We start from the raw sequence: 26,942 nt of genomic DNA, 5'->3' as shown, positions 1-26,942 counted from the left end.
TGGGGTGTGGAGCTATAGACAAGCAACGCTTATTTTAAAGGGAGTTACATCTACTTAAGTCCCGGAGAAAATCTGCAGTCAATTACATATTCATGTTTTTGTATTTCAATTTTCTTTACATTTTACTTTAACTATTTCACAAATATAGTCACGTAGACACAGCGCTAATTTAATAAGCAACCTCGCTGTTTGGGCATGTCTTCAGGGTGTGGGGTGGTGGGGGGAAGAGCAGTGGGGGAATTAATTGAGAATGAGATTCTTCTCTTTCTGCCCTACCCCCCTTCTTCCAAATGTGCCTGGATGTCCTAAATCCTGATTTCCTTCCCTAAAGTTGGAATTGTGTCTTGTGGTGCTGGCATCTGATCCATACCTTTAATTTCTAAAAAAGAAAGAAACGGAAATCCTGGGAAAGGCACTATGCAGACAGCAACTTCGGCACACTGCTTTAGAAATGGCAAAGGGAACTGCTAATTCCAGTTCGCACAGGTTCCATACTCTCACCCACCCTGCAGCTCCGTCCATGCATCAAGCTCTTCTTGACCCCAAAGTTTTTCTGACCTGTAGCTGATCTAGTACTTGGGGAAAAAATCAGTGTCCTAGAGGACCAGAGAGGCCAGGGTAGCTTGGAGCCACAGAGGAGGACAGGATCTGGAAGGTTTATAGTCGCACCTCAGTGAGCCTGGTTTCAAAGCATGAAAATGGCAAGAGAAACAGAAAAAATAAAACTTTAAAAACACTGCTCCCTGAAACATCACTTAACTATGTGCATGCCCATGCCTGTTCTTTCCTTTTCTTCTATAATATGATCTGGTAGGTCACAGAAGTTCCAATATGTTCACCAATTTAAAAATCCCAGTTCAGTCCTTCAGCACATGTGCATAAAACAAATTAAAACTTCTTTTAATTTTGACTCTGTACAAAAGACAGTGTTACAGCCCAAATCTACGAGGAAGTGTAAGGTGTTTTCTTCCGTAAGGAATTTACAGCTTTATGTGGATTTCAATTTGGATTAGATAGAAAACAGATCAATAATAATAGACTCAAACATTCATTTATATAATGCCACTGGCCAGAAAAGGTGGCCATCCTTCATAACTAACTGAAAAGTGCATGGCATAGTAACAAGTGCACGGTAAGAGCTGGTCATTCTAATGCAGGTTGCGAACAGAAGGCTTCAGAGAGAAAGTGAGACCAGTGGGAGACAGGATGTGGGTGACGAATGGGGCCATATTTTACAGGTCAGGGAAGTGTGCTCATGGGGGAAGCAGTTTCTGAGACATTCTGACTGAAGGGGGGTTAGAGGGTTGAGGGGTAATGGTAAATAAGGCGAAGGCAGTCTGCAGGTCGCTCAGGGAATATATGAAATGCAAGCTAAGCAGTTGGCATATGAAACAGTGGACTGATAGGAAGCATGTTTTCTCTGTTTTTTCTTAATTGAGAAGTGATCTGATAATGTGACATTTTTGAGAACATTATCAACTGCATACTACTGCTTTATACACAATGAATGCCTGGTAAAATAACTTTAAAATTTTTAACCTGAGAAATTCATTTGTGTTTCTGAAGTTTCAAATCCAAAATTTAAGTTTTGTTGTAGAGAATTTTCATAGTGTGTGTGTGTGTATGTGTGTGTGTGTGTGATATGACTGGATGTAGTTTGGTATTGGAAGATTTTTTAAATGCTGTCACTTCAGGTGATTCAAGATCATTCTTACTGACATTTCCACCAGAGATTAATTTAAATAATATTAAGGAAGCTTACTCTGTTGCTTTATGAAGGGAGGATATGTAATAAGATCATTGTAGGAAAAAAAGCTTTAAATTCCTATTGACATTTTTCTGAAATGTGCTCATGCAGTTAAACAAATTAGCATCTCCCTGATCAGCTTAAAGGAATATAGCTTTAAAAGGCCATATCTTCTTTTGAGACTACCTTCAGATGAAAAACAGCAACCAAAAAATACTTCTGTAAAAAAATGATATAAACAGAACCACTTTAAAACGGAGCTGGAGCTGCCATCCCAGAGGAACTGCCTTGCACATCTTATGCCTCAAACCTTTCAAATGTTAAACAGGGCAAAAGCTCTGAACTGGACTTAGAGCAACATTCTGTCCCAAAGAACTGTTTGCCAGGGTAACAACAAAGCAGACATTATGACTACTGGACTGATGGTTACCAGACTGAAAATTAAAAATACACTTTAAAATAAACATCACTGTGGCCTGGCCAGTGTGGCTCAGTTGGTTGAGCATCATCTTGTGCACCCACAGATGGCTGGTTTGATTCCTGGTCAGTAATCATGCCCAGGTTGTGGGTTCAGTCCCTGGTTGGGGTGCATACAGGAGGCAGCCGATTGATGTTTTTCTTTCACATCCATGTTTCTCTCTCTCCCTTTCCCTTCCTCTCCAAAAATCAATCAATAAATAAACATCACTATGTTATGCTATCTGCACCAATAGAAACGCCTTCCTTCTATTGATGGAATGGTTCCCCTTCTCTTTCTCATCAACACACCTTGCCCTTGTCTCCTAATCGGAACTACTTGGGCTTCTGGCTGAATCAGTCAGTGTGTCCACATAGCTATTCTCTTTGATCTCAAATAAATGCTTATTGCCTCTCACTTTGAAAGGCCTTTTATTTTTAGGTTAACACTTCTGAAGAGATTTATTTCTCTTACTTATACAATAGTGTGAAAGCTTCAAAGGGAGTACCAATTAAAAAATAAAGTTAACTATCATGATTTCTGACTTCATGTAGAAATAGATGAGAAAAATCTGAGATACAATTTTCACCTCCCTGGAGAGCCGTTGTCTTTTTCACGTATGAACATATTAGAAGAAATGAATTGGATATAAATGTTGTGTCTCAACATCAGTAATATACTGTATTCTCCAGAATTTAAAGTTTAAAGAAATTATAGAATTATCTTATGCCCCAAATTTAATCAAGGATGCATAAGTAAATAGAAGAGATGCAACTGGACATGTTTATAAAACCACACTTGAAATCTATCCATTTCCATGTTGGGAAGTGAATTACAAACCATGGCTCAAAAGCAAAATGTCAAGTTGCTGTTGCTTTAGAATCTAAAATTTAGATAAAAGAAAGGGAGCTAGAGCTTTAGTATATGTTTATTTGACCTAGACACTTTTAATTAACATTACTTATTTCAACCTTTAGCCCAACCCATGTAATACAGGAAGAAAACTTGCATCTGAGAACATACATCATTGTCTACTGTTTTGCACAGTTAGTGAGAGAGAGAATTGACTCTAAGTCCAGCATGTTTGGGGCTCTGAGAGTGCCTTTCCTTTGTGGTGCTGCTTTGCCTACACATACTCATATTTACTATACACATCTTTAGTCAAACTTTTCCTCTGTCTTTACACCTGTCAAAATACTGCCCTACACCAAGGCCTCACCTAGATATCCCACTGTTTATGAAATGTACTTTTACTCTCCCTGTGGGGAACTAGTCTTTGTTTCATTGATTAGATATTTTACTAAACCATCTTTGTTGAATTTTAAAGCTCAATTTAGTTAGACAGTACAAGCAAAACTGAACAAAAACATAACTTTTCCATAGTGAAAATGTTACAGTTGAGTTCTGGCCTAAATCTTGATTTATGCCAAGGCCTGAACACAAGGTAAGAAGTACTTATGTGCAGGTTTCAGTGCCTTTTTTGGGAGTGGTTTGGGGCTTTCTTGTACAAGGTTTGGTTTCTATCCTCAACAGCTCACATCTGTGGAACACCAGTAAATTCCATTTGCAAAAAGCGTTCCCTGGCTCACCCGAGAAAACACCGATTTCGTGAATGAACTAATGCCAACTTCTCAGGACTCCTTTATGAAACCTTAGAATCTGCTTTGCTCTGCAGTGTGTCAGGGAGAGCCATTTAGTGACTGCTGTTCATATGAGTTCCTCCATTCAAATGAGATGTGTAGTTCATAAGGTCATCCTAGAAAGGCAAAGCTTTAAATTAAATTGGAACTAAAAAAAAGAACCCTCAAATCTCAGAGAGGACAGCTTAAAATAGGTTATAACAATATGGCTTGTAACAACACTGCTCTACTTCCACACAGATGACATGCCGGAACAAAGTGTTTCCCAGTCAGAGATCAGAGTTCACGCGTCCGTACATTCATGAAAGCAGATCAGAGCAATGGGGAACCCTGTCGCTGAGTGCTTCCCTGGCCAGGCCTTGCGCAGTACAAGAGAGATCCAAGCACTTCCTCCAGCCCTCTGCTCAGACACCTGCAGGCCTCGCTCTTGATACAATGGGAGTTGGGGTAGAGGTAAAGTGCCTGGGTTTGAGGCAAAGGTGGACAGACTCAGGTGCTCTCTCCAGATTGGTTTGTTGGATAAGAGCCTAAATTTTCAGAGCCTGTTTGCATCTGTAAGAAGGCAAGTGGAGTAATGCCTACCCGTCAAGGCAGGACCACTAATGAGATCAGGTATGTACTGGTTTGAGGACTATACCTGGCACTTAGGAGAAGCTAAGCAAAGGTAAAATCCAACCCCCTTGTACCATTTATTTTTCACTGCCCCTTTTACAGGAATTTAAATTAGAATCCCTAATCTCCAAGTCTTTGGTGAAATTGAAAACAATAATACAGTGAGATGGGTAGTTTGTGTGGGAGACTCTCTAGCCTCTGTCTGTGCCTCTTCCTCTACAAGAGCCCCTCAGGCACCACACTCCAGACACCTGGGCCCTCACAAAGCTCTCACCCATCCCTCTCCCCTATTCTAGTTGCTCTTCATGGAGATGGGTCCCTTTGTCTCCCAGCATTTAAAGAGGAGCATCCCAGAGGCACAGTTCATAGCAGCCCACTTCCAAAATGCACCCTCAAGTCTAGGAAGAGCAGCATGCACCCTTCTCTCTCCTCATTCCTCTACGATCCACTCAGAGAGAAGTCCTCCATATCTGTGTTGTTCCGTATCTTCCAAAAGGTAATAGTTGTAGTGACACTAATAGTAATAATAATGACAGCCATCATTTAGTTATTATTCAGTATGTATCAAGCACAATACTAAGAATTTTGTAAGCATGACTTGACATAATCCTTAGAAAACCATACAAATAAATTAATGGTACTCTAATTTTATTTATTTAAATATGTATTTGAGACTTAACCAAATAAAGAACTTGATAATGTTCACACAGTAAGTTGTAAATCCTATCTAAGCTTCAATCCCTGTTCCTGAAGCTGCTGGGTGTAGGAGTAAATAATTATAGAGTTTTCATTTATCCTACTGGTCCCAGAGAAATCTAATTAATGCTTCTGGTTGGTCATATTAGAAATAAGAGGGAAGGATGCAGATGAGAGCTATATGCATAAGTGCAGAGCCTGAGAGGGTGTATGTCAGAGGTAAAGAGACAGGGACAGAGACAAAGAAAAGGAAAGTTATCCACTTATATCATATGACTTACAGCATAATTGTTAATAGTATATCAATGGCTAAAGTTTAAGACATCTAGAATTTGCATAGCAGGAAGAGGAAAGTAATAAGGAAATCGACAGCTCATAGTTAATATTACGATGCAAAAGAAACAGGTTACTTTTTTATATTTCTTTAAAAAAAAAAAATGTGTTCCTTATTAAAACTTATCATTTTCCCTGGAAGAAAAGTGCCATGCATTACATAGAGACTTTTGATATGAAGATTTCCATACAAGTCCTCTTTGTAAAGTCTTTAAAACGTGCTTTAGAAACAGAGGAAAATAATCGTCACCTTAATTGTTTACCAGTTAGCCGCATATATTATTTGGGCATCAGAAAAGGCTTAGTAAAAGCTAATTAAGATCGAGACATTCTTAACTGGATAATTCTCTTAATAGCAGAGAGGAAGTGCCTATGCTTTGCAATTATGTGGGCCATTGAACATGGGAAGTAAAAGAGATTAAACTTGTTATGACTCAGTACAGTGCCCCCAAAAAACCCCAGTCCCAGCATTATCTGGTTTAAGGGAAAGTGAATCTTCAGAAAACAGGGAGGCAGTTTGTTCTCGAATCCCTGAACTCCTCAGGAACGAAATCTACAGTTTGACATTGGACTGGCCTTCCCACATGGTTGGAAAGAACACTGGGGTGTCATCCAGTTATTGGCTGTGAGGTTTGAGGTCGGTCATAGGCTCCCAAATCTCTCTATAAAGTGGACATAAAAATACTTGGCCAACCAATCTCACAGGATGCTATATGAATCTCATACCTTATTTGAAAGAAGTGAGGAGCAAAATTGAGGAGTGAGGCTGAAATGGAGGGTAACGCACTGTCCAAATCTTAAGAGGTCTGGGTTAACAATGTCCAAATGAATTTGATCCTGAGCCTATGGTAAGTCAATAAATTAAAGCAGACAAGTGACGAGATCCCATGGAGATGCTTAAAATATTGTCTGGTCACTGGACTGCTGAATGTGACGCATGTAGTTAAAATCCTATCCCTGTGACCCATGCTATAGATGGCAGGGCCTTTCTCAGAGGCAGGAGCAGTGGGGTGGTGACGAGTGCACAGATGTGAGAGCTATGGAGGCAGAAATGGTAAGATGAATTCTAAGGGGGGCCTGCTCTCTGCACTGGCTGCCTGCTGTTTGAAGAATGTCGGATGAGGGAGAATTCTACTCAATAGCAATGGTGTCACTAATCAAGGCTCTCAAGTATATTGTGTTTCTTTACTCCAGTTCTAGTAACCTTTTAATTTTGCATTTCCAGCACAATTTGCATTGTATCATTGAGAGCCTAGTATAGAAAAAGGAGATATATTAACTTTATTGTAACCTAAGACAACAAAGTAAAACAGATAATAATAATAATAATAAATTCCATTTAACAGACACATAGGGAATATTTATCCATTATAGATCTTATTTTTTTCAAATCATTACATCTGGGTCTATGAAAATAAATTATTTCCTTAATATATCTTTGATAATTCAACTTTTCAGACTCAGGTAATATTAATATCTACCTCTGCATTTCCTTAAATCAAGGTCTAAATGTACTTCCTTGTGTCATAATTTGTATGTGGGTATAGGCTTCAAAGCTCTTACACTATTCATTTTGTAATGATTGCTTTGGAAGGACAATTTTACTTTTTCTAATGTATATTGTCATATTTTTTTAATCCATTGGATTTTCAACATTTTGAAGTTTAATAATTTAATTTACTTTCAAATGCCTTCAGTCTTTTACAAAGTCAGGCCATCAGTTTCAGTGCATAATTCTATCAGCTGCAGTGTCTTACGCATTTCTTCTCCATTTCCCCCTTAGTTTCTTCTCCATTCATTCAAAGTTGATTTTGCCCAGTACAAATGCCTTGTTCTCATCCTGGATGTAAATATAACATAATCTTTCACTTTAGACAAAGACTCATTCACATTTGTGAATGAAAAATGAAAAATAATTACTCTCATTGAAGGGGCACAAAGATGCAATCACAGATGCACAAGAGAAGTAGCTTAAGCAAATTAAAATGTAGAGGCAAGAATGCATGGACTCTAATCTGAAAGAGCTCTGCAAGACCAAGGCAGTTTGGGGCAGGGCCTGAACCAGCACCAAAATGTGCCATAGAATTCAAATAGGAATACTCGGATTTCTTGTCAGGTATACTCCAGTTTCTCCAGAGTGTTTGTGAGTAAGAATAAAACTGTTCCCTGGAGTACTTATAGCAGCCTGGAGCATGGGACCTGCCATTTCATCTTTCTTATAGACACCCACAAATTAGAACACCCACAAATCTTTATATTGTTTACAAGATAAACCCACAAGTGGGTTTATAAGATAAACCCACAAGTTTTTGTTTGTTTGTTTGTTTTACATTCTGAAAGGTGGTTTGATAACCTACAACTTTGTTGCTGCCACCAACTCTCAGAGAGTAAGTTTGGAGAATGAAAGAATTACCCAACTTTTACAATAAAACACTAAGGGCTTAAAATAACTCCAGCTGACAATGTTAGCAGTACAGTAGCATGGCAGATATAATATACAAAAGATGTATTCCAGAAACAATTATTGACAAAACTGTCCATATTTACCTCAGATTTTATTAGAAATTAGAACTGAAAATGAATTCAATCAGTAGGTAATATTTCAAAAAATCAAATAAAATTAAAAACTGGTCAAGAATTTTCTTCCAACAAATCCAAATGACTTACAAGAAAATTTGGTACTAAAGAGTTTATTATACTTATTAATCACAAAAACCCTCTCTATTTTTTTCACAATACTGGTTTTCTTTCTATATTCAGGAAATAGAAACCAAAAAGGGAGATGATAATTTCTAATTGCCAATATCTCTGGAAGCTAGAATTTAAAATTAGGAAAGCAACTTTACTGCCAGTTATGAACAACTAACCAGTATAAGATCAACTCTCTCAGCAAATATGAAAGCTAAATTTTTTTAAAAAAAGAAATAAACTTCCTTGAAGGCCCTAGAGAGTTTCCCTGCCAACCAGGACTTGAGAGGCCAATATTTCAAAGAAAAGGAAAACATAAGGAGAGGTGAGCACAGAGCTATACATCATTCTATCCCTCAATAATTTGCTGTTACATTAGTGGAAGAAGGAAAATCAAATGCTAAGGAGCCAAAAACTAGAGCACATGCATGCCAATGAGTAGTAGAAGCCTTGGTAAATATCCAGGTCTTCATTTGAAATCCCATTAAAGGTATATGTTAGAGAAAAACAAATTAGAAATAGACAAGCTAACACACACACACACACACACACACACACACACACACTTGAAAATAACCTTCAAATATATTTCATATTAGAATAATTTGGGGTTTTCTGCTCTTACTCTACTTGCCCACCCCTCCAATCTTCTGTAAGGAAGATAAAAATCATAGATAATCTCCACAGTTTTCTATCCAAAATGTTCAACATTAAATAAAAATTGCCAAAATTACCAATAAAAATACAAAAAGGTTGAAGAGAAATTAAAACAGACTCTTAGGTGGTTCAAATATAGTTAACAGAAACAGGCTTTACAATAGGTGTGATTAATATGTTTAAGGAAATAGAAAAAATGATGGAACTCTAACCAGAGAACTGAAATAATCAAATGGAACTTCTAAAATTGAAAAAAAAAAAAAATTGAAAGAAAAATATCAATAGATGATATTTACTAGCAAAAAAAAAGAAAGGATTAAATAGTTGAAAAGTAACTCAACTGAAAATATCCAGACTAAAGCACAGGGCATAATAATGTAAAAAATCTAGAAAAGAAAGTAAGTACATGTGGGACATAATGGAAATAACTAACATAAATGTCATGGAAGTCCTAGAAAGACAGAAGTGAGAGAAGGGTGAAGTAATACTTGAATATAATATAAAAATCTGAAAGTGACATAAAGCCTGTATCCCAAATTCAGAACATGCTGCAGTCCTCACGCAAGATAAATGCGAATAAAATGACAGCTAAGCACATCATGGTAAAATTGCTGAACTAAAAGACAAGAGAAAAATCTTAAAAGCATCCAGACAAAAATGAGTGCATATTCCTTTCAAATGAGAAATGATGATTGCAGAATTTTCAGTAGGAAATAATGGAAGCCAGAAGACAATGAAATGACATCATTAAAATGATGAAAGAAAATAACTTCCAATCTAGAATTCTACACCCAGTAAAAATACCATTTGAAGATAAACAGAAAATAAATTTTTATGCAAACAAAACTAACAATTCATAACAAGTAGACTGCCCTAAAATAATAGTAATAAAGATAAGATGTTTAGGCAGAGGGAAAAATTGCATATAAAAACACAAAACATAAAGAGAAGTAAAGAGCAATTAAAAGGAAAATAAATAAATATTGAGTGTATTGAGCAATAACAATAATATATATGAGTGTTAAATATACATAGAAATAAAAGCATGACAATAAGGAACAAAATACTAGACAGACTGAAAAAGTATACTAAAATTCTCATATAGTATTAGAAGTGGTAAGTATTCAAATTTATATTAGATTCTATTAAGTCAACATTAAGTGTGGTAATATCCAGGGTAATCATTAAAATATATTGTATTAGATTTATAAGCCTCAAGCTGATAATACTGTAAAGTGGAGTAATAAAAAATATTCTTGACACATTAAAAGAATATAAGAAAACAAAAGGAACATAGAATAGTTTGGACAAATAGAAAACAAATGTTAAGAGATATAATTCAACTCAACTATATTAATAATTTCATTAAATGTAAATAGACTGTATATTTCAAATAAAAGTCAGAGAATGTCCTATGATGTTTAAAATAAAAAGTAAAGCAAAATCAAATAAACCCATGCTTACAAGACGTCCACCTTAAATATAAGGATATAGAAAATTAAAATTATAAAAAATAATCACCAGACAAATAGTAAAACAAACAAAACTAGTGTAGTGATACTAAGAGCAAACAAATAAACATTAAAGCAAAAAGCAAGGCATTATGTTAAAAGGGCATATGTACCAGTAAGATACAAAAATTTCATATTAACCTATGGCAAAAACTGACAGATCGAGAGATATGGAAAAATCCACAATTAATGGGAGATTTTTAACACAGCTATCTCAGTAACTGACAAAAGTAGAGACATGCAAATCAATTTCTAAAAGAGAAAATTTGAATTACACAATTATAGAACTTGATGTAATTAATATGCATAAAATGTTGCACCTGGCAACCGAAAAAAAATTGTCAATTCACATATTTCTTTGTTCTCTGATTACGGTGGATTTAACCTATGAATTTTCTGATTTATTTTTATAATAAGATAACTAGACAATCTCTAAATATTTGAAAATTAAACAAGTACCTTTGAATAATCATGGGTAAAAAAATAAACCAGTGGGGTTTAGAAAATATTTTACTAAGTGAAAATTAATATATAGCACAGCACAAGTTATTCAGTGCAGCTAAATGTAAATGCTTACAGGTACCATGCCTACAGATAAATTTATATTCTTAAATGTATGCTTAAATCCTTTAAAAGCTTGAAGTTAATAAGCTTAAAATTTATATCCCCAAGCAGTTTAAATACTTGCAAATTTAGTCTAAAGAAAACAGAAGGAAACAAACTTAAGAACAAATGTGGTTCTTTGAAAAAGATTAATAATACTTAATATATGTTAACAAAACTGTTCAAGAAAAAAAGAGAAAAGGCAAAATCAGCATTAGAAAAATGGAAGATGTCATTACAGATGTTATGAACTACTCCCAGAGTTAACATGAATGCATCTTCAAACATATTGTTAAGTAAAAGAAGCCAGGCACAAAAAACACATGCTGTATGATATCATTTATATAAAGTTTTGAAGCAGGCAAAACTGATATATTGTGTTAGAAGTCAAGATAGTGCCTACCTTTAGGGTTCATTGATTGGAAAAGCATTAACAGTGGGCTTTCTGGGGCACTGTTCTATTCTTGATTCAGGTGGCCTTCATACAAATGTTTTTATCTTGTGAAAATTCAAGTTGTATGTGACTTGTGCACATTTCACTGTGCATGTTATAGTTCAATAAAATATTTATCTTAAAATTGAGATAGCATTTTGGATTTTAAAAAATTGCTATATAATTTATGAAATAGTCTCAGACGACATACATAATCAACTTCAACTGACAGGTCATTTAATAAACCTTCTAAAGTGTTTCACTCTAGGAATTTTTTACAGCTTCAACTGTAGTCTTGCCTGAGAAATACTCAGAGGATTTTCTAATCCACAGAAAAACAAACCCTTCTCAAACAATGAAAGGTAGGGATGGACAAAAGAAGAATTATATTTTTTCCTAAAAGTTGGAGAACATTTATTCTGTTCGGTTGTCTCCTGGATTTTATAGTCTTACAAATTTTATGAAGTAATAAAAATGAAGAAAGTCTTCCTGGGGAAAAAAAAACAGAGCACAATTGTTCATAATTAGATAGAGGCAAGGAAGAGAAAGGAGAGGTGGGAGAAGGTGCACTAGAGCCATATTCCCCATCATCTCCCTCCCTCTTCCAGAGGGCGCACTTCCAGCCCTGATTGGGAGGATTTCTCTCAACTTGCAACTTGTTCCTTGGTTGGGAGGAAAGCTCTCTGCACTTTTTTTCTTAATCACTATCAAGAAAACTTCATGGAATAAGGTAGTTGTATCATAAGAGATCAGCCCTCACACTAGAAATCCAAAAATACAGTTAATGCTGCTACTGCTCTGGTACAGACTAAATGACCCAGAAAAAAATACTAATATCCATGTTTCCATCCTTTCACATGAGAAAGAACCATAATGTTGTCTACTTGAAAGAGTTTTTATGAGGTTCAATGCACATAATAGTCAAATTTGATCAGCTAAGATATTTGTTGTCTTATATTTACTGGCAACAATGAGAATATCTCAGAATTATCAGTGTAGCAACTCCCTTCTATTATTCAAGGTCAACAGATGCTTAAAGAGGACAAGATACATACAGCCACTTGGCCAGGGCAATACATACAAGAGTGTACACGGTCCCAACCTTTACAATTCTGCTTGTTGACTATAGCTTGTACCTTTTATGTCTCTTTCTGTCTCTGTCTCTCCCTGTCTCTGTCTCTCTCTCTTTTTCTCTCTCTTTTATTCTTTTGGTCTGTCTTCTTTTTAGCTTCCTGATGGTGTTTCAATTTCAGTTGATTTTTTTTGGGGGGAGGGGGGGAAGTTTAGAGATATTTGAGTGAAAGTGGCTCATATATTTCTTAAGAGTAAAGAACTTAATAAACTAATGAACAGAATAGATTCAATGACATGGAAGCATAAATGAGACTGACGAATGTCAGAGGGATGGAGGAGGGCGGGTGGGGGGAGGGGGAGAGAGTAACCAAAGAATTTATATGCATATATGCACAACCCAAGGACACGGACAATGGTGGGGAGGGGGACTTGGGAGGGGTAAGGGACGGGGTGGAATGGGTCATTGGGGAGAAAAAGGGACATCTGTAATATTTTAAACAAAAATAAAATTTAAAAAAAAAAAAAGAGTAAACCCAATAGGCAAGCATCAGAAATTCTTCTTTGTGTGATATAGTTTCTTAACTGCAACTTGAAACCGCATATTAGGATGTGCAGTATATGGACCACCCACATTTTTCCTCATGAAACAAGGTGTTTGCAGCCAATACAACCACCATTAAGCCAGAATGTTTAATCAAACCACTTGTGTCTAATGCACTCTTCAAATGGAATCACCTTGGATGCAAGCGCTAATAGCCACAGAATAACCATCTCCCCGAAGCATAAAGGAATCCTCTTGACTTATAATTACTTTCTTCACTAGGAAAATTACTAGTTACTGAGAGGTTTAGCAAAGGTTGCTTCTCCTTTTCCAAACCCAGTCATGGTTTTTGAGAATCTAAATTTTCACTGGCTGAGCGCTAATCAGAAGCACATTAGTCAAGCCTACTTTCAAAACCAGCACTTTTGATACGAAACCAATAGCTTTATTCCTGTGTTTGATTAATTCAATTTTTTAAAATTGAGAACCTCACTTGTTTAGTGTTCCTCCCTCTGTTTCAAAAAAGAAAAAAGAAGCTTGCTGCCTCTATTGAACTGGTTAATACCCAATGGTCTTATTTTCCTAGTCCTTCAAATGCTGCCAGTAGATTACTTTTCTCAGTTTTCTGTTTAATTTCCTTTTCTGTATAGCTCTCTTTAAATTCACCCTAGTTGATATTTAGGAGTATGGTATGCCGTTCTTGAGGAAGGTGTTCAGTACTGCTTAACAGAACTTAAAATTGAATATTGAAATTCCTGTGGACGCCTTGACATTCATCTACGTTGCAGATGGTTGTGTGTGTGTGTCTGTGTACTATTCATTTTAGTTACACCTTTTTTTCTAGGCTTGTCATTGTTTTCATACTCCCTCATTAAAGCTTTATCCCTTTCACATGGGTTTTAGTTTAGTACCTAATGTGACTGGGTCATATGCATCAGAGCTGTAATTTTTTAAAGAAAATTCTGTGCAGATGTCAACCTTAGAAAAATATGAAGTTTGTTAAAGTAAAAAAAAAAAAGTGTCTAAAGGAATTGAGTTGAAGTACTGGAAGGGATTAAACGGACTTTTAGTAGAGTCCTGAGTAAGCTTCTTTTTTATTTTCTGTCTCAATATTCGCATCTGTGAATATAGGGGAAATGTAGCTTTTATCTGCATAAAGATGGAGTGGGATAATTACAGGGGTGGGAAGTTGGGAGGCTGAGAACACCAATTTTAAAAATATATATAAATTTGAAATTGAACATACTTGGTACTTTTTTATGCCTCATATTGCATCTGCAACATATAGCATGCTTCACATTAAGCTTTTTATTTATACACCCACTCACCATACTTTCTCACACACTCAGGAAAAGAGAGAGAGAGAGAGAAACCTTTAGTTGCTGTTATCTCAAAATTGAACAGACAGGGTTGTAATTATTTGATTATAATTCATAAGTAGTAGAATAAATAGAATAAATGAAATATACCAGGATAATTAGCCAACTATTTTCAGGCTATATTTAGTGACCAACCAACAGGAAGCATGGAACCAGAGTAAATCTAAAAGCACAGGCATTTAGGAAGCACTGGGAGATGGAATTCTGGAGCAGGGAGACAGACACTGAGAACAGACCATTGAGAGGGCAATTCTGCTCTGCAGATGAATGGTCTTTTAATTTAAATGTAATCTCTGAGGCAAAGGAATGTAGCTTTGTCTTGATTTGTCCAAGGCCTAGCCATGTGGGCTTCTAAACAAGTGAGCAAGAATTTAAAACTATAAAGTGTCTTCCAAATAATCTTATGCAACCTGCTCATTGCATAGAGGTCTCCACTTGCTGGCATAGAGGTCAGCCAGTAAGAGGCACAGTAAGGCCTAGGGTTTCTCATGTGTGAATGCACACTCTCACCCATTACCCCTGCACACCATGGAGGGTGGGTGTTGTTTGTGGAGTGTTGGGGTATATAATAATGATGGAAGTGTGTGAGAGAGGCAGTGCAGGTGAGATCTGGGCATTTCCTTTCATTCAAATTTTAAGAAAAAAGTCAATAGGACACTCTCAGAAGACAATGGACATTTGTAAGGGAAGAGATAAAAAATGGAACAGCTGTATGAAGCCGGCCAACTGTAAGGACATTTTGGTTAATGTGAAAAAGCTGTGATTGCAACAACAAAAAAAGATGTTGCAAAGTGCTGTTATTTCCTTTTTTAAAAAGTGAGCCAATAAGAATATTTATGTTATAAATGAATGTACCTAGGGAGACTGTGCTGAAATTATCTTTCTCTACTATTATCATGGGACAAAGGAAAAACCCACACAAGATATGAAAATTTTACCTTTGGGCTGATTTGTTGGTGTAGAAATTGCAAAAAGTGCTTAATATTGTACTATGAGTCTAGGTTTTACTTGACTATACAACAATAAGCTATCAAAAAAGTAAAAAGATAACAGTCATGGGAGCATTTGGATACCAGGGACATTTCTAGTGATAAAAATTGCAGTGGGTCAGCAACAGTCGGATGAAAATAGGAAATGTTTGCTTATTATTGCCATATTCTCCAAACTTCAGCAATTTTTATTACTTTTATAATTTTCCAAAATGCAAAGGCCTTGGGGTGAAGAAAATGAAAATTCCACCAATAGAAAATACTCCAAGTCTTACTGGAAAACTTCAACATTGCCACACGCTCCATCATGACTTCCTCCAAGAAGAAAGCCTAAAAGATTATGGAATGACCATGACTGGGCTCTGCCATTCCATACAGCATTGGACAGAAGTGGAGAAGTGGATGCATAGCTGGTGACATCACTTCTGTGTGAGGTGGTTCATATGTGCAACATTGCTGGTCACAGTGGCCGCTGAAGGCCCTTTTCTCTCCTATAGAGGCTGTAAGAATGAGCAGCACTAAGCCTTGTGGTTGACATTACAGCCCACCCCAGGGATGATCCCAGAAAGGCACTGGGATACGGTGCTGAATTTTATTATTATTTAGGGTACACTGAGTTAATTTTAAAGATGTACACCCTGGCCTGGCCGGGCGTGACTCAGCGGCTGAGCGTCGACCTAGGATCCAGGCGATCGGGGTTCGATTCCCGATCAGGGCACATGCCTGGGTTGTGGGCTCAATCAGTGACTCTCTCATCTTTGATGTTTCTATCTCTCTCCCTCTCCTTTCCTCTCTCTCAAATCAATAAAGATATATTAAAAAAAAAAAAAAAAAAAAAGATGTACGCCCTATGTCAGTTAGACCTGCCATCAAACACTACTTCTGCAAGTGAAAATCATTTCCTTTCCTCTATGAAAATGAAAAGAATACCACCCTTTTCCTGTGATTGGGATAAGTAAGAGATGTGGCAAACAATGCTTCCAGTCCTAGAATATGCAGTGAAGATGCTTGCTTACTTTCCCTAGACTTTCCTTCTATCTGTCGGGTATGAAGCCAAGACAAATGCTTCTGCATTGTATAGACCTGTTAAATTCCCTCCTCCCTCCATTCAAGTCTAGGCCCACTCCCAGAGGAGGGATACAGCAGATGTGTTGTCTTCTACACCAAGGTTGCCTCAGCATAAAATTCTCTTCCTGAAATCAGCAGTCATCTCATTTGATGGAATAGGGGTGAGGTAATTATTGAACCATCTATGCCACAGAAATGATTAAGGTGCTGGTGGCATTTACTTATGCAGAAAGATTAATACAGTTAAACAATTGTAAATTGGCCAAATGGTAAGGAGGCTAAGAAGCCATGAACAAATATTTAAAGGGCACAATGTAGCTAAGGCTAGGGAGGAATTATTTACAGTAATTTAAAGAGATAAAATAAGGCATGTGGTGGAATAAAAAGACATTAAGCAGCAAGATTTGGACTATTTTGAAGACCTTTCATAGACGAGAAAATTATTGGATTCTGAAGAAAACAAATAATTGGCCATCAAAAATTCAAGAGTTTCCTGAGTAAAAAGGCCATATTCATGGATTAGCCACTGAACCTTGTGGTTGCATATCACCCTGGAGAACCTAACCAGAAAAGATAACAGAGCTCTATCTATAAATTCATTCCTGAGCCCCAAAAGCTAGCACTTCACCATTTCACATTCTTCAGAAGCTCTGTTATTCTGGCAAGAGATTTAAAAAAATGAAAATGTGAAAAAGTTAACTTTGTCACCAGAGTTCATTATTAGGTACCTATATGTAATAGGCACCTGCATAAGAGGATATGTTAGAATTACTTAAAACCAAATATATCAGTGAAAACTTTCCACATACAGAAAATAAGCCACATTAAGTGGCCCTTCTTACATCTATGACTATTTCTATATAATGCTTGAATGTGAGTGATGTTTTTCATTAAGCAAATAAACCAAATATTTTAATTTGTCAATTATTATTGGCTAGGCTTATAATTAAAGTGTTTGAAAAATAGTGATTACTTATCACAAACCTATTACATTTGACTATAAAGACAAACAATTAAAAGACTAACCTAATAAAGACCATTCAAATTCTTTTATTTTGTGGAGAAAAGTCACTAAGCCCCAATACAAACGTGAACAATAAAAAGAATATTCTTCCCAAGTAAAGAAACACCAGGCATTGCCTTTTAATGGCACCTGAGTACCAGCTGAGTACTAATAATGTTTGGCAGGGCATGGTGTCACATGATGGCAATAGTTAGCATTAACATATTCACTTAGAAATCCAGATAGATCATAAATATGAAAAGATGATCACCTGAATGGTTTTAGTGGGGTAAACAACATGTTTAAAATTTTTTGAAGGAAACTGTATGCACATTGCAGTAAAAATTACAAATTAATTGTGAAAAGTTGAATTCTAAATGCTGTACAAGTAGGATAAGGGCTGATAATAAACCCTTGGATTTGACCGCTTCTAGATCATTGGTGACCTTGACAAGAGTGACTTATTGTTGGGGACAAAAACCTTATTTGAAAGGGTTCAAGGTAGAACATGAGGAGGGAAATTGGATATTTCCTTTTCAAGAAGTTTTGCCAATAAACAAGTGGTTTAATAGCTAGAAAGGAGTGGATCATCAAGAGGAGATTTCTTTCAAGATGGGATATATTACAGCATATTTGTATGTTCATTAGAATAACACAGTAGGATATAGAAGTTATATAATGCAGAAGAGAAAAGAAAATTATTGGATTGATGTCCCTGAGTAGAAAAAAGGACCTGTTTCTCAATCTGAGGAGCTCTTGACCTTAAACAGAGAACTAAGAGCTCATTCCCCAAGCTCAAGAGGAAAAAGAAGAAAAAGACAGATCTGCAGGTAAGCTTGTAAGAGCAGTTGTGGAGGACGGTAAAATTCATTTTTTAGTATTTTTATTTTCTCAGAGAAACAGAAGTAAGGACATACTTGAGAACGGGTATGGGAGAGGAGGTATCAGAGGTTTGAAGAGAAAGGTTTGAAGAGGTTCGATGTGTCTAATCAACAGAAATATGTTGAACATCAACTTGCCTTGAAGTAACACCTTCCACTAATGACGAGTTCACAATGTCATGAAGAACTGAAAGTGTAAAGTAGTGGGGAGAATAGAGGATTTAAGGACAGATTTTTTTTAATTCTGGTTGTGTCACTTGCTAGGTTTAAGTCTTCTGGAAAAACATAAATGTTTTGAGCCTTGGTTTCCTTTGCTGTGAAATGGTAATGAATCTCAGCTAATTTTTAAAATGTGGCAATTAAGAAGTGGCTTTTGTTAAGAGCGGGGACCCTGGAGTCAGCCTGGCAACCCAGGTTTCAATCCCAGCCCCTCTTTCAAGTTCTATGGACTTGGACAATTCATTTAATCTTTATTTTGTTTGTTCCAGATTCCTCATTTATAAAAGGGATGGATGGAGAATATTAGTGTATCATACATCAATGGTTAATTTACTTTCCTTGGGTGGGTAGTGCAGTGTGCCTACTACATGGGTTTGTGGTAAGGATAAAAGAATACTCAGTGGTGAGAGGCTGACACACAGTAGGTGTGATATAGGTTAGTTGTTAAACACATTGATATGTACTCAGTCAATTCTAGCCATTGCAAAGTGCGCACTGATCTCAACTGTCACTCTATATCACTTCCATAGCTTCTGCATGCAAATCCTGAGCAACAGAGGATTTCTTCTTCACTCAACAAATGCTTGTGGATGTTAGTTGTATGCCAGGAAACACTGACTTTCGGTGAAGGGCTGTCTGCCATCATCATGCTATTTGAGTCTAATAAACCTGATATCAAAGAACTATAAAACATAGGGTGAAACACATATTACACACACACACACTCACACTCACACTCACAAAACTTTTCAGACAATATAACTTTATGAAAAGTCTTTTCCCTGAATGACAAAGTAGTAACTACAGTAAGACAGTTTTTTTAAAAAAGTGTCTAGATTCCTACTAACAGTCCCTACTGCTATCCACTCACCCCCAGGAAAGAGTAGATTGTGATATATTTATGTAACCTGAGTGTCTTAACATGAACATTGGAATAATTATAAATAAAATTACTAAATTAGCTGTTTTCTAGTCATGACAAGTGTGACTGACTTTAAATTGCATCAACCCACCCCCCTTAAATGATCTCTTATGTGTTTGAATTTACCATTATATATTTTTTGGTGTTTTTTTGTTTTGTTTAATTTTCATTTTTGTTTTTAGCTCTTAAGTGCTAAAATGACAATACATGAAACATCATATACAATTGGTATTATCAAAACATAGTCATTTGGGGCTAAAGTTTCTCACCATTTGGAAAGAAATTAATATGAAGTATACCTGGAAAAAAAATCTAGGTTTTCAGAACTAAATGGACAAATCAGACTGGAAAATACTTCATCTACATTTCCCTGTAAGTTTCTGCCAATATTTTTAAATTAAGTAAATAAAATTTAGAATACATCATTTCACATCGAAGAGAGGGAGATTCACATGTATTTAAAAAATTTTTCTTATGGTAACATTATATAGAATAAAGTTATTAACAAAAAAATAGAATTTTGGGGCCAAACATAGTACTATATTAATAATTCTACTAATTTGAAATGTAAAGTGAAACCTGTAACTGATATTGGTAACAGGGAGAGTGGTTGGAAGGAGTTAGTGCTTCTAAACTCTTATATTAAGAAATGCCAAAGGATATCTTCACCAGCTAACAATACTCAATTCAATCTATGAATCTAACACAAACCAAAACAAATCATTTATTTAACCTTACTTACACTGTACCTAACCTACTATGCTCTCTTAAAGACACACTTTACTTGCCACACCACTTCTGTCACACCACCACTGTGGAATTAACCATTTTCAGAAGCCTATAGAAAATGTGGAATGTTGAAATCATAAAAATTAAGCCTCAGAAAAAATACATAAGCAAATAAGGACAACATCTTTAAAAATATTTAACATTATATTTACCAGTATTCTCATAAGGTCTCTCACTTAGAAGCCCTGCATTTAACAAAACACCTTTGTTAAAAAATTGGACATTTCAATTTAGAAGACTATAATTTTGTTTCTACCTTAATACTACTAACAAATAATAGAAGTCCGGTTATCAAAAAGTAAGCAACAGGTATTATCAAAAGATACATAAGAAGATTCCCACAAATTGGCCTTAGAAAACTAAAAAAAATACACTTCCAAAAGAGAAGAAAGATGATTCTTTGGGAAAAAATATTCTCTTGTTTTATTTTTACTTTAATAGCCAAAATAAGCAGGTGGCCTTTGTATTTTCACATGGTAATGGCTCTGAGGCAGTAGCACAAAGAAAGGTGGTTTTTTGAAGACTCTTTGCTATTAATTATTCTTTGAGATGGTGAACAAGTCTTTCCTTATACAGTACGTTATAGGAAGGAAGACTAGTTTTCTTAGGAAAGCTGATATGTTTCCATAGCACACAGGAGCAAAGCAGTTTTGTTTTTATTGGTGTTCATGCACTTATGTTTTTTATAGTACAGAATAACTTGAAAAAAAATTTAATGTAAGTAGCTCATTTTTTCATTCCTTACTTCTTATGACATCCTGTAACTTATTTTAGGTAAAATGTGTTAGTGAGAAACCTACACAGTTACTGATTAAACATATATGACACATGATACCATGGTTCCTATGACAGTAGCCCAAAAAAGTAGATTGCAAGAAGCAACTGCATTAGCTATGCGGGAGATTTTGAAAGGTTGTTATCCTACAAGGAATCTAGGTTCTTGTTTGGTTTAAAAACACAATAAAAGTGTAACCTTTTTAGGATAACATGCTCATTATACACCATTGCATGCAGTTTCCATTTGAGCTTTCATTTTTTGTTAAGATTCAAATAATAAAACATTTGCAAATTGTTTGTTGCCTTGTGCTTTCTTTTTTCCTTAGCTAAATTAGCAGACAGCTACATATCTATTATTATGAATTAATTAAGCCTTAAAATGAGGTTGGTTATATTCTTGCATTTTTTAGAATAACTCCCAAATATATAATCATTTCCTAATTCTTTAAAAATAGGATAAATTATATGTATATATTTTGGGAAAGTAAAAAGATATAAAAGTTTTAAAAGTATATTTCTAAAATGCCCTAGTTAGAGCACTATGGTCCAAAGATGTTTTTAGCTTTAGACCTGTTTACCTTTCCTTTTTTTTTACTTCAATTCAAGGTCAATGATGAGTACCCAGAGCATGGCAGACACTCTATCAATATTTGAGAGTCTATCAAGTGCAGACAACACACACTTTGCTTCTGTTGAATATGTGTGCTGGATTAAACAGCGCTAGTGAGGTATAAAATGCCACAGGTGTATTATTTTTACGTATCTTCAATGAGAAAATACTTCTCAGAGGAGGTGGAATTTCCTCCAAGCTCTCAGAAATATGGATAATTTCAACAGGTGAAGGTAGAAGACAGAGGATTCTATGCCCAGAATAAAGCACAGGCATTCGAAACCATGGGGTTAATTGGGGAACTCTGAGTGGTGGGTGCTTGGGGCCTGTGGAGACAGGGGAAGGACAGAGGGAGATGAATCTGGAAGAGTAGGATAGAGTCATGGTGCCCGCACAGCCACAAATGCCACCTGGCAAATTCCTGTCCTTTCGAAGGAGACAAAATGTTACAAATTGTACTCAGCTGGTACAAAAATCACTCTTCTATAGGGGTCAGAGGTGGTCAGAGTAGAGGATTGGACTCCACCCAAAAAGGCATAAGTGATTATATTATACTCTTTACATTAAATTAATTAATACTTAACGAAGCATTCAAAAGAAAAAAACACACCTCTACAATTAAAAAATGTACATTACCCTTCCGAAGCCCCCATAATATGAAGCTATTCTTTATTGTTTGTCAGTATGTCATATGTATTTGTATTTGCATGTCAAAATGTAAACTTCAGTCAAAATATAAACTTCAACCAAAATGGACTATGACATAAAATGAAAGTGTACTTAGTTTCCACAACCTCCTTTGCTTTTCCTAACAAGCTGAGATTTTTCCCATGGCAGGGTCTTCACACACACACACACACACACACACACACCCTACTCTTCAAAGCTTTGCTTCCTTCTCGGAGGTCAGCCCTCAACCTGTAGGTCTCAGTGTGGCCCATCCTACCTGCTTGATCTAATTAAGTCCCTCTCCCCATGGATCTCTGCCTCAGCCCTCTTCATGCTTTACAGGACTTAGAGTTTTGTAATTTATTCCTTTTCATATGCAATATCTTTCTACCCCATATTTGTAAGCTCCAGGATGGAAGGAACTTCATCTGTCTTATTTATGCTCTACATATAATACCTGAAGCAGAACCTGACCTATTCTAAAGATTCAATAACTATTTGTCAAATTAATGATTTTCAAATATGAAGGTATATAGTATTGTCTTACCTAAAAGTTTTACCTTTAAATTTACAAAAGAGATTCTTAAAATTTCCTGGGGGCTATCCCCCCTCACACACAAATAATTATTGGAGGAAAAGGTAAATATGAATAAAAATATTTCCTAGAAGAGTATTTAATAAATCATTGAAATAATTATATATAGTTACATATAATAAATTCATATAATTATATTAATATATAATTTACATACTCTAAAGTTTTAATATTTATTTTGCTTAAATTAATAATAATAAATTTCTCTCTTATACTCAAGATATATATCTATATTTTTTCTTCACTAAAGAATACATTTCTTTGTATATAAGAAATATAAGAAGGAGAAAAGAAGAGTTTCTGATGAAATTTCCTTCTAGCCTCTCTTCTTTTCCATTCTCTCATCAAAAATAAAGTAGTGAAAGTGGCCTGAAATATATTTTTCTTCCAGTCACTGAGGCATGCAGACCACTGCGAGCTCATGCATACCAAGAGAGCGGTCAGGGTTAAGTGATGAAACAGACTATGGGGGAGCTCAGATGTCCTTCTATATCTGGGGGGAAAGCTTAACCCCATCTTAAAACTGTAAAGTGTAAAGCAAATCCTCCTTCATCACCCAATACAACACAAGGCATTTACTGTACATATTTAAAAAAATAATCCACTGGCTGTGTATTTAAAGAAAACACACAATAAGTTTTCATCATCATTCATAGTAAAATAATCTTGTCTAGAAGGGAATAGGTTTGTTTACTGCTAGTAGGTGGCAAATTTGCAGCTCTGCCTGGTGAGAACTGTGTTCTAAAAGATAATCTGGTGAAATAAGGGTAGAAGCAAACACTTTAAGCCATGATAATGTGCCCCTCCATGGATCAACAACACTTAAAACAGTCAAGTCGGTCTTCTAAGGCGAAGGTTGGCTGGATAAAGCTCTAGGCTAAAGTGGAAAATTAAAATCCGTTTTTCTTAATAGCTTCTACACTGCTCTGAAAATATCACTGTCCCCAAATGCTTCATCAAAAATATTATACTTATGTGATTATTATATTCATATCATTTTATCTCCCTTAAAACAGCCACTCTGATTTTTTGCGGATGTTTTCCTCCTAAGCTTGATTCTAAAAGGAAGTAATCTCCTATTTCTAATCGTGACAATAAGCTATTGTTCTTCAAAAATATTTAGCTTTAGCCTTTTTTTAAAAAATGAGCATTAAAACTTTTGGTCATGAATCTGTAAGTGTGTGGAGCACTCACACAGATCCACATGTAGAGCATATGTTCTCTCTCCTGTCTTTGGAACAACAGGACATTTAAAACAAATACAGCTGGGAACTGAGGATACAATGTGCTGGGCAAACATATACTCCTATTAACGTAAATATATCCTTGGGTGTTTCCTGACAAGCCCACATAGTTATGAAAAGCAAGCAATCCCCATTTCCCCCACAGAACACCCCACATGCTGTCAAACCAGCCGCCCTTAGCAGCTGGACGTGGGGACAAGCAGACATGACCCGGCGCCGCTGGGCTCTGGCTCCTCAGTGAACTGCTTTTTCAGACCCTGACATTTTAAAGGTAGCAAAAGAAGGTCATGCTGGGCACTAGTTGTTTCTATATTAAAAAAAAAAGAAAAGGTATAGTAAAGCAGCTACTCTAGGCATCTGTATGTAGTAACTGCTTGGTTTGCCTCATGTAACTAGCGAGTCACATTTGAATCCAAATTGCTACATATTGGGGATGTATACTTCGCCAACCCCCCATTGAGGCTCATTTTTCCTTCCTCCGCGCCCCTTTCTGCGTCTGGAGATGTGACCCAGAGGCTTCGGAGCGCTCGGCGCTGCAGGCCCAGCAGCTTTCCTTAACGCCGGACGAACTGGCCCTTAGCTCCCCCCCCCCCCCATACCAGCCCCTGCTGAAGGCATGTGGGGATCACCCGACGCCCCAAGGCCTCGGAGCCAAGCAGGCTTCCAGGCGACCCGGGAGGCCAAGTGAGGCCAGACACAAAAGAAATTCCCGACACCGCGCCAGGCTGGCAGCAGCCGGGCGCCCCCGCGGGGCTGCGAGCTCTGCCCAGCCGCCTGGGGTCAGGCTCTGTCCCCGCGAAGCCAGGACCCGCCGGGAGAGAGGTCCCGGAGCGCAGCTCGCCCGCGGCTCAAGCGCCGGGAGGCGGCCGCCAACTTGCGGGCTCCTGGCGGGGCTGAGTTTTCAGGGGCTACAGGTTGCCTGCGAGCAGGTTCCCAAGCTCCCGCGGTCCGGAGGCGCTCAGCGCTGTCCTAGGGGAGACTCGGGGGGGGGGGGGGAATGGGAGACTGAAGGAGCAAAGGGGAAGCCCCGAGAGGTCCCTGCAGGCGGGGAGATGGGGAGATCCGAAGGTGCACCACCCAACAGTGACCCACACAGACCTTGGCGCCGCAACCTGCGCTTCTTGAGACCGAAGATGCGCACTTTGGAGAAGATATCCACCAGGTTGCCGTTGCAGAGCCCGCGGTTCTTGCTGGGGCTGCTCCGCCTCCTGCTGGCAGACGGCCGGTCCCAGTGCTGCTCGCGCGCCTGCCGCTTCTGGCGGATCAAGCCGCTGGCGATGGCCGCGGCCATGGTGCCTCGGAACGGGTCCCGGGGAGGTCGAGGACGGGGGGAAGGGGGCGCGGACCGCGGCTCGCCCTGGGGAGGCGGAGGCGGGAAGCCACGCGGGCTGGGGAGGGCGACGGGGGCGCTCAGTCCCTGCTGGGACCCATGTCCTCTCCGCGGATCGCGGGGCCAGGTGCGCAGATGCGCCCTGGGCGCGGCGGAGCGAGCCCGGGGAGCCTGAGCTGAGGTCGCGTCCGCAGGTTTCTGTCCGCGTCGGCGCCGGGAGTGGGTTTGGGGCTGCGGGCGCCGCCGGTCACCACGCGATGCCGGAGCCCTCTCGGGGGCTGCCCCCGCCACTCGCGGGGCTTTTTTGCCCTGCCCGCCTTCTCGGCGGGCGGTGGGACTCCCCGCCTTCTTCCAGGGCACCGGATGGAGGACCGGTCCCGGCCGGGACCCGGCGTCCCTCTGACCGGCGCGCTTCGGCAGGGCTCAGCCCCTGGCTGGGGCCGCCCGGCGCCCGGTGCCGCCGCCGCCGCCCGCTCTGGGGCTCCGCCGGTGATTGTGGAGTGCTTTGGAAATCAGCATCTGGAGAGAGCAATCTTCTCCTTGGAGATCTCTAATCAAAGCGCTTCGTTTCCATCCCACTACACTCCCCTCACGTTCCCCTCCTCTCTTCAGAAAGAAAAAGAAAAAAGTATGTATATATAATAATATTTTAAAATATTATTAATAATAATAAAGACAGCTGAAATGGATTGCAAGAGGTGGGGTGCTAAGAGGTTGAGCCAAAGCAGATGGAACTGAAGGGATATCGCCGCGCTTTTTCTTAGATGAAACTCGTAGGCTTCCGAGGCATCCGCGGCCTAGCTGGGGCTTCTGGATCTGCACGCGTGTCCGGGCTCACGGAAACTCCACGCCGCGGTTGAAGGGTGCGGTGATTGCCGCCCTCCCCAATAATCCCTTTGGCACCAAAGCCACCCCACCCTGGGAAGGAGGAGGGAGGAGGGAGGCTGGGAGGGAGGGGAGCGTGTCCTGAGGAGGGAGGCGCCTCCAGCCCTTACCTAGTCCACCCAAACTTGCCGGACTCTGCCTTCTGCTGCCAGGGAGGGTAGGCTGGTCATTTTGAAAAGGCACCACGGAGCAAAAAGGAGGGAGGAGGGGAAGGTGAGAAGATGTGGCACAGTGACTTGGGAAGAGCCCTTCCCAGATTAGCTCTCTGGCACTAGGAGGAGGAGATAGAGCGGCTGTAGCTGCCACAACACAGCAGCTGGATGGAATAAACACCCACTGGAAACTGAAGTCACAGCAGAAATATTAAAGGTGGGGGAGAGCGTCACACTATTCCAATGACAACGAAAAGCAGCCAGACTGAGGGGCAGTCCAAGCTGAGCTCCCGACTCTGGAGACCCTGGGTAGAGAAGCTCTGGCACAGGGCAGAGCCATATGAACTGTGCTGGAAATTCACATACAGCAGGGCTGCTTCCCCTTGATTTCCCCTCTTGGATTTCCTGTTTGTGTCCCCAACAGTGTTCTGTCTTGGA

The 26,942-nt window shown here is 38.4% G+C and overlaps 1 protein-coding gene across 3 annotated transcripts in view; it reads right to left on the bottom strand.

The window, feature by feature from the left end:
* Positions 1-26,942, bottom strand: part of FGF14 (fibroblast growth factor 14) — a 532,327-nt gene that overhangs the window by 126,685 nt on the left and 378,700 nt on the right. The window contains exon 1 of one of the 3 annotated variants that reach the window (XM_081127655.1): positions 25,236-25,913. The exons of the other annotated variants lie outside the window; for them this stretch is intronic. Coding sequence (XP_080983781.1) covers positions 25,236-25,428 — 193 coding nt within the window. The 5' untranslated portion in view covers positions 25,429-25,913. Of the gene's footprint in view, positions 1-25,235; positions 25,914-26,942 lie in introns of those variants that run through there. 3 annotated transcript variants of the gene reach the window in all.

This window comes from Miniopterus schreibersii, assembly GCF_964146895.1.
Source record: "Miniopterus schreibersii genome assembly, chromosome: 2".
NCBI lineage: Eukaryota > Metazoa > Chordata > Mammalia > Chiroptera > Miniopteridae > Miniopterus > Miniopterus schreibersii.
The sequence above is the reverse complement of the archived record's forward strand: the minus strand, read 5'-3'. Positions and strand labels throughout refer to the sequence as shown.